The 9,115-nt window shown below is 37.3% G+C and overlaps 1 protein-coding gene across 1 annotated transcript in view; it reads left to right on the top strand.

Moving 5' to 3' along the window:
• Positions 1-1,480: 1,480 nt before the first annotated feature.
• The window catches only part of LOC138003448 (E3 ubiquitin-protein ligase MIB2-like), a 39,053-nt gene continuing 31,418 nt past the window's right edge, over positions 1,481-9,115 (top strand). The window contains exons 1-2 of the mRNA XM_068849523.1: positions 1,481-1,846; positions 6,292-6,463. Of these exons, the coding sequence (XP_068705624.1) occupies positions 1,633-1,846; positions 6,292-6,463 (386 nt within the window). The 5' untranslated portion in view covers positions 1,481-1,632. The remainder of the gene's footprint in view (positions 1,847-6,291; positions 6,464-9,115) is intronic.

The raw sequence follows: 9,115 nt of genomic DNA, 5'->3' as shown, positions 1-9,115 counted from the left end.
GTTTTTACTCTCTGTATTGTACTGTGATTCCGGATTCCGGATTCCGGATTCTTGGTTTTAGGGTTGCCCGTGAAGATGAGGGACCAAAAATCTCCTAAATCGCTCTTAATCGACCCAAAAACCGTTCCAGAGACAAAGACACACAAGGCTGAAACAAGGTAAGCTGGTTTTTTTTAAAACTTATATTTTTTAGAATTTTGAGAAAAACCGTTTTCCCCATATAAATCCTTATTCATTTCTACCGGCTTGCATAATATTGTACAGTACGGATACACATTGATACACATACATCGAGCTTGGGCTACCTGTGGTTATTCACATTGTAGGTTTGCAGACTACTGAACGAGGAAAATGACTATGAATAGTCCACAATTTTCAATTTCGATCATGGAGATCTCCCGCAACAGCAAACTGCCACAATAGCTAGCGCGATCTGGGCGAAGATGAATCTATAAAAACTGTCAGTTTTCTTCAAGAGAATTTTCATCAATCAATTAACAGATCGTCCCTATTTTCTGTGGGAGCACGAGCTAACCAAATCCAAGAAGGTGCAGTTTTGTGTTAGGTGCTACGAGGCTCTTCCAAATGACGCACGGCCGAATATAGGGACTTGGTGACTAGTTCCGAAACTACTAACCAATCCCCCATATTTCGACCGTGCTCTTATAAGAGAACTTTTTATTCGGAAGGTTTATTCTGTTAGAGTTGGGTGATAAATGTATTGAGCTTTGATTTACAAGACTCCTAAAAACTGAAACCTGTAAGACATGATGATCTGTTTATAAACAAAGAAAATGACGGACGGACGATTTTGTATTGTTTTAAAGGACCATAGTTGCAAAAAAAAAAAAAAAATCGTAAATTTTTTCTACATTTATTCTACAAATATTTGCTAACGTTCCATCGAATCTGACGTAGGTGCGATGCAGCCATCTGCGGAAAATGGACGATTTTATTTCCCTCTTTATATTTAACAATTATTCGCCTCAGGCTCAGTGATTATCGGTGAATATTCACCGATAATCACTGAGCCTGAGGCGAATAATTGTTTTAGTATAAATACACAGGTGATTATTTCAAAAAAGAGGAAAAAAAAACATTTCAACGCGAAAATCATCTTCACTTACAGTGGCAAAACGACTACTGGCAGCCATTTTGTCCGTCGAGGTGATTATCGGCTGATAATTCGAGATAGCGAGCCAATGAGAGCGCGCGATTTTGTATAATCACCTGTGTATTTATACTAAAGGGAAGATATCGTTGACTCTACCTATTGTCATTGATGTGCCAACCAGAGCTTCATTGGCTGTCGAAACAAAAAGTCTTTTGTTCCTGTGGTTGGCAAATTTGAATGACAAAAGCAATGTTTGTAAACAGATATCTTCCCCATAGCCTATCTGCTCCAATTCTGAGGAAAGGTTCGCCATTTCTTGTCTTCATTTGAATCTAACGAAATTTTAACCCAAAATAGCGTGACGTCTTTCGTCATTGGAGGGATTTTTCCCGGAAGCCGGGTCACATGTCACGAAACCTCTTGTACAACGTTTTCATGTAAAAAATAGTGGGAGCTAAAATGTGTGGTTGCTGTCTGCCATACTTGAAATTTAGACCTTGAGACAAGAAAAGTGGAAGATGGAGGTTGGTTTAAGAGTTGTTCGGGGTCCTGATTGGATGTGGGGAAACCAAGACGGAGGAGAAGGCAATGTTGGAACTGTTGTTCATCTTGGACATGACATCTTTGAAGACAAAACTGTTTTGGTTTACTGGGATTCGGGAACACAAGCTAACTATCGAGCGGGACATTCTGGAAAGTTTGATCTTCGGGTTTTGGACAGCGCTCCAACAGGTAAGTAAATGGTTTGTTTTCACTGCATTTGCCGAAGGATGTTTAATAGTAGAACGTTAGTCGCAGCTTTCTGATGTCCAGGGAGCAGGTTTAGAATAAGTTTTCTTCGTCCAAGTATTGCAAATCATTGGAACGTTTCCTCTTGGTTTCTTTTTATTATAGTTTGTTTCAGATCTAATCTTAAGGTTAATTAAAGTCGTTGAGTCTTCTATTCGTGTCCTGGATACGTAGTGATAACCTCTGTTTCGGTTGAAATTTGTTTCGATTTCAAAACTTGCAGTGTTTTTGCTGTTTTAGGCACCTTCCAAAACTGATTAAAGACTTGATTAAAGAAAAAATACTATAAAAAAAAGTATAACAATTGAACAAATCTGTGCCGTTGACAAGCACTGCTATCGTGCTATCAAAGCTTCATACATGTTCGATTGAGGCAAGTACAGAAAACACCATTTTGTGTGTGAGTTGGTGGAATATATAATTAAGTTATAGTTCGTGTTAGTCAAGATTCATTCGAAGAACTTGTATCAGGCTTGATAGAAAACAATAGCCCGATTTTAAAAAAAGGTCCTCTTATTACTGGTGAAAACAGGGGAAATGATCTTTTTCTGTGGACAGAACAACTGCAAGAGATATTTGAAGCTTGGTTCAAAATCATTTCTCAGGGAAGGCGGAAGTGATCTTTCAACCACAAAATTGACACAACGTTGAATAGAAGCCTTAGTCCCACAATTTAGAAAATGTGTAGGATCATCATAAACTATAGAGAATAAGAGAATGATTCCTATGCAATAGGCCAAGTGTGCTATATCAATATTCAGGCATAGCTGCAAGGCTTCATGGTCAAATTTTACACCTCAGTTCTGTTTTCTTCATCTAACATGTTTCAAGGGATAGTTGTAAACAAAAGAGAATGATTAAGCCTAAGCCCTCGTTTCAGTGATTAGGCCTAAGCACTCTGAAATTTTAGCTGTCATTTTATGGGTTAAGGTATTACTGCACTAACTCATTGACTCATTAATTCATTGACTCATAAATACTTGATACTCAAACCCTATACACCTTTCAAAACTCATGAATAATTCATGGCCTAACAACCTATCAAGACACGATCAAGTGTCACGTGGATGAGCTTTAAACCAGATAAAACACCTCCCATTTGAATTCTTAATTTATATAAGGAATAGTAATTTGGCCTGGCTTGTTTTTCTTTTATACTTATATCTTATCTTCCGCTCACATTTTTCACCATTGTCTGGACTCCAGAGGGACACACCCTACTTGCAGAATGGTTTTTGAGCTGTTCAATAAACTCGCATGTTGTGTTTTATCGGGTCAAAAGACCACTTGGCTTCGCCTCATGGTTTTAAACCTGATGAAACACTCCAGCTCATTCATTGAACAGAACATAATTGAGTATCAGGTATTTATGAGTCAATCAATCAATGAGTCATGAGTCAGTGAGTTAGTGCAGTTACCCTAACCGATAAAATGAAAGCTAAAATTTCAGAGAGTGCTTAGGCCTAATCACTGAAACGAGGGCTTAGGCTTAATCAATAAAATATTGCTATATTGACTATATTGTCTCGTTGACTCATGACTCATTAACTCATTGACCATTTGACTCATAAATCAGGGGACCTCAACATAATTTGTGCCATGTCTCATCTGTACCCATCTCTCTAATAAATATGTATTTAAAACAATAATCAATGGAAGGACATGGATAAGAACTAAAGACCCAGGAAAAAGGCTTCAACGTCTGCTGAACAACATCTGTTCGATTTAATGTTGAACGAATTGTTGAACAATGTTCACTGCTGGCGTGGACAAACGTTTTTTACACATCATCAACATTTTAATCTGTGAACAAAAGTTTGGACAACTCTGAGAGAGCGCTTGTAACACAGTTTCCATATGGATTGGACCAACAATAATGGAATGAAATGTAATACAGCTTAATGCAAAGAACTAAGTTTATTAGAAAGAAATGTGATAATTTAGTATACTTGGAAATGTTTCACATTAAGCAATAAGTATGATCCACTGTAACTTTACCAGATGTAACTTTCCAATCCAACTGTAAATTTTCCGAACATGTTAATTGAGGCCAAATTATGCGAGGCTAACATATGCCTGTTTGTAATAAGGGGATAAAAGAAAAGACAGCTATGGGCAGAAAGATCTTGACGTTCTTTTTAAAACAGTAATTAATTGTGCTCTCTAAATTGACCAATGGATTCTCAATTTATGGTTCTAGCAAGGCTGACCTTGTTGTTATGGATTGCTTTCTAAAGAGATGCCATAAAAGATACTACATCTCAGACAAATTAAGTATTTATAATCTTTTGGAACAATCTGACATTAAGCTCTACAATAAAGTTAGAGAGGACTAAATGCCATCTGGTTTATTCAGTCTTACTGATTGTATTTAGGACTGCGTTCTCAAAGGCTTCAAAGAAAGAAATTTCAGTTACCTTAAGTTAAAATTACTGAGCATTTCAAAAACTGTTTTGTAAATAGGCTATGCTAAGTTCAATATTATAATTTAAGAATATGATACTATTTTAACTGTAATTTTTAAATTACTTTGTTTTTTTTATGACTTTTGTAACTTTCGATGTGTATTTTATTGATTGAATAAAGATTATTATTATTATTATTATTATTATTATTATTGCTTTATGAGAGGCCTTGCATTCAGTCCCTGAGGCTGCAGCCGTAATTGTTACTATGGAAACGGACATGATACGTCATTGAAAGACTGATTAGTGTGCACGCGCATACCCAACGATGTTGAAATAGCAGGGCAAATAGCATTAATTTCATTCAACATTTGAGATAACAAAAGAAAAGTTGAGTGGTGTTTAATTAATTTCTTAGTCCATGTTAAGCATGAACCAGCATGGCTGAGTGGGGATCAGAAAATTCCGCGTCAGTTCATTACAAACTGACCAGTAGAGTCCAGCTTATTGGTAATGGCCTACTGTTAAATTCACCTTGGCTGTGCTTCCAAAACAGCCAACTGGTGCCTTTAACCCAATGTCAGCCTGGGTGCTCTCCCATACAAAAAGGACAGGGGTGTTTGTCGGAAATTTTGAAAAGATCCCCTAAGAGGTACCAAGATGCTGTCTTCTGGGTTTAAATTAGGCAAAATTAAAAATAAGTTAATTGTCAAATGTCTCCAGTCATAATTTTTTGACTCAATACCCTAATGGGTATCGCTAAAGCTCCTGTGTGGACCTTTTGAAGCTGAACACCTTAAATTAAGAGGTACCAAACCCGCTTTTTTAACCCCTAAAAGGTACGACAAGCACCTTTCTTTTTACGTGTATATTGCTCAAAGCATGGTTCAAGCACTAACCAATCACAAACCAAGCACTAAATACCATGGAAACCTATAGGTTTTGATACCTGTTAACCAACGGTTAGTGCTAACCACTGTCTTCAGCAACTGGCCACTGAATTATATCTGGCTAGAGGTGAATGAAATGACTTAAAGTGCCTATAGCGTCAACAAACTTTTTCAGTTTGCTTATTCTTCAAAATTGTTGCAAATATATTTTGTTGTTCTTACAACCGTTTCATTGAAAACTCACTTTTCTATTTGCTTTGAAAGACAGAAAAAGTGGTCATAGTTGTTTAATCCATGACCAAGCAAGGAAGGGGAATCGGTTGGTTCCGGCAGGTACAAAACACAGGTCACAGGTCATTGTTTTACCAATACAGATTGTATTCTTAACATTCATAAAAGCTAACCTTAGGCCTAAAAACGTTTGTTTAGGCCTAATTAAGCCTAAAGTTAGCTTTTTTTGGTTTATCATACTTTCGGTATTGGTGAAACAATGACCTGCGACCTGTAACCTGTGACAGGTGACCTATGTTTTGTACCTGCCGGTTTGATACTGAGTTGACGTCGCAAATAACGTTGCATCACTGTTTCCAAAGAACTATCCCAATGCAAGCATTCTCTGACGTCAACCCAGTTTCAAACCCAGTCCTCCTCTCCTTTTTGTCGTTGTAGTTCTAATAATATACATGAAAAAATTTCAGCCTGTTGATTGGCTGAGAGCATGTCAATCAATCCCAAACAGAGTGCTGAAAAGTGTGTTTAATTAAGTGAAGAAAGTTGAAAATAAGTGCAATAAACTTCAGGTGAAATTTTTGCATTGATAGCCAAACAAATGCGACCCCAGGTCACATGTTAGGAAATCTGTGCTTAATGCTAAACCTAGGCCTTGTTAGGCCTCATTAGGCCTGAAAACGATGTTTGGGCCTATTAAAGGTTTAGCCAAAAAAGTGGCGGTTGACATGAAACTTTGAGAGTGACTGTAGACACTTCCTTTCCTTTCCTTTCCTTTAGTGCGATGACCTGTGTAAAGTTACCTGTACTTTAGCCCCACCAGATGTATAATTTTTCCAATATTTATTTATTTCCAAAATCACAGGTAGACAACACGAGCGTATCACCTGTGATGGCTGCCGGCAATCACCCATTTTTGGAACCAGGTGGAAGTGTACCGACTGCCCTGATTATGACTTATGTTCACCTTGTTTTATGTCTGATGAGCATGACAGAAACCATTCGTTTGTGCGCATTGACCAGCCTCATGTAGATGGGTAGGTCTTTGCTATTTTATTCCTTTTATATGTCTTCTGTCGTTTCAGTTATCAACAATACCAACCGCAACACTTTATTTGCTCTGTAAGTGCCACTATATGACGAAAATAGCATCTTTTCTATCGAAGCCATTTTAAGACATAAATAAGTAGCCTGCATGAGAAGAAAAATGCTCTTTTCTATTTTCAAATATCTCTTTTTGTTCCAGAGATATTCAAGTTTTTAAAATATGCAAATTAGCCAAGTGATGACGTACACTCAACTAAATTGTGATCAAATACGATGATCAAAGTGCCATTGTCGTTACTCGTGGATATGAAAGTTACCGCAATTGTTTAAAATTGGCAGGCTGAAGTTTTCTTTATGCATTAGCATTGCTAGTTGGATAATTGTGTAACAGCATGGTGGGCACTCATATGCAACTAGATACCCAAAATAATGCATGTATGTGAGGTAATATAATCCCCTTTGCTGGAATTCAACCCTGTGAAATAAGTATACCATTTCTCCAATAGGCATAAGATTACTCTTTAACACATCCTCTATATAAAGAGCTGTACCATGTGTTCAAAGTTCGTTGCACAGATGACAGGGTAATTTTGAATAAGGTCTGATTTTTGTTGCCAGGTCATATTGTTAATGTCATCAGGGTTAGCAAGTAGAGCAGATCCATTGAGTAATATTAACACTTTTTGTGCCAGTTATGCATTCCTCCAACAAACCTTGCGAATATTTATCACTATATTTGATACTGTTACACTTAGAAACAGATGATCTGAACCATAATTGATCACAGCAAATGCACATATATTCAGGGCCATGTGTTATCTTATCATGAAAAAGACTGAATCACTTTTGACATGGAATGTCTAATAGAGTCTTGACCTTGACAAATTTCAGTTTGGTTTAGCCTTGAGCTCTGCATAGCTTTCCTTAAATGGTTTTATGCTTTTCTGTTCTAAGGTCTCTGATATGTTCTGGATTGCTTTTCTTTTCCTATTCCCTTGCTGCTTCAATATTTTCAGATCAGTTTTGGCATTTTGCATTGTTTTTCTTTTCCCTGAACTCTTCAAGTGATTTGTGTCTTCCACTTGATAAATTCTCTCATATAAGCTCTTTTTTGCTACTGCTTTCTAGAAATTATTACTGACACTCACTTCTTTTTTGGCCATCGTTAATTAATCAGTTATTACCAGGCTCTGAATAATTGTTGACATTGGTAACACCGCTGATTTCATAACCTGAAATAATGTCATTATAATAATCTAACAGAAGTGCTGAAACATAGTGTCTTTCATCTAGATGTCCAATGTTCACAATAGTTCCCTGTTACACTTGTGTTGTCTGCTTATAGGACTGATAACAGTTACTGGTGCATAACCTCGCGAACGGGAAGTCACAGCTTTCTAAGCTGTGTTGTGATTATCCATCCTGATTAACTTCCAGTTACGCAGGAGTGACACATTTGCATAAAGAACCTCACCAAAACTTGTGGATATATCCACGAGTAAAAAAGGATATCTCAGCCAATTTGCATCAGAAATGTTTCATTCTTTGCAGTAAGATACTACTAAATGTGCTCCACAATTTGAGCTTAACAGTTTCGTTACCATGGCAACATACTGGGTTCCAGACCTCTCCAATATTAAAGGCATTTCTGGCCACCTTCATATTTGCAAATGATGCCTCATATACATGATCCAACAAGCATATAAATATGTTAGCTTGAGTTTAATTTGTGGCCTTGTTTAACCTTTTTGGAGCTGAAAATCACTTACATATTGAAATCAATTGGGTGGGGACTGGAAAAGAGTGAGTTGCCATGGGAACACAAATCAGTAAACGAGTGCTATATTCTTCAAAGGATGTCGTAAAAAGAATACATGTAGTTAACCGAACCGTAAAATGAGAGCTAAGAGTGCTCAGGCCGTGACTAGCCATCGAGCCGCCTACACTCATTCTTCTTGACTGGCAAGCCGCCGAGCCGTTCTATCTAACGTGTAACCGTAAGTGGCCCTGTATTCTGTAGTTTTATTTCAGAACGTGACCAAAATCATTTCATAAAGAAAGAGCAAGCGTTTTCTATAACTTTCTTGCAATATAATAAGCGTTCCCGATTGGGGCTATTACATCGCGTGACAAATTGACGCAACGGCAAATTAGCCAATCAGATTGCGAGATTACAAGCAATTGTGGTTTTAAAAAAGATGGTTTGACACTTACCATTATTTTTTATGTTATGTCCAAAACAAAACATCAAAATAGTCGGTGTCAAACCATTATTATATCTCTCAGATAGTAAGCGCGCTGTAATTGGCTAAATTAGCGGGCCGTATTCTAAAGTACGGCCCGCTGTACAGTCCGCTAAATTTAAAATTTCGACAAAACATCATCTAGGGAGTTTTTCATGTCGTTTCTGTTGCATAAACTTGTACTGAAAACTGTTTGAATCTTGCAAGCAACTATTTCAAACTTAACAGCCAAGAAGATTTAGTTTTTGGGATTTTGGCACGGCATTCTTTGTGGCAGTTGAACCTTCCGCTTCACTTTGACTAGTTTCCTTGCCCGCGCGCCGGTTAACCTCAGAGATATAATAAATATCTTACTAACCTCGTTTTCTCGGTCCGTACTGTAAGTTACGGATCCTCGTT

This window comes from Montipora foliosa, chromosome 5 (assembly GCF_036669935.1).
Source record: "Montipora foliosa isolate CH-2021 chromosome 5, ASM3666993v2, whole genome shotgun sequence".
Lineage (NCBI taxonomy): Eukaryota > Metazoa > Cnidaria > Anthozoa > Scleractinia > Acroporidae > Montipora > Montipora foliosa.
This window is presented reverse-complemented; position numbering and strand designations above follow the sequence as displayed.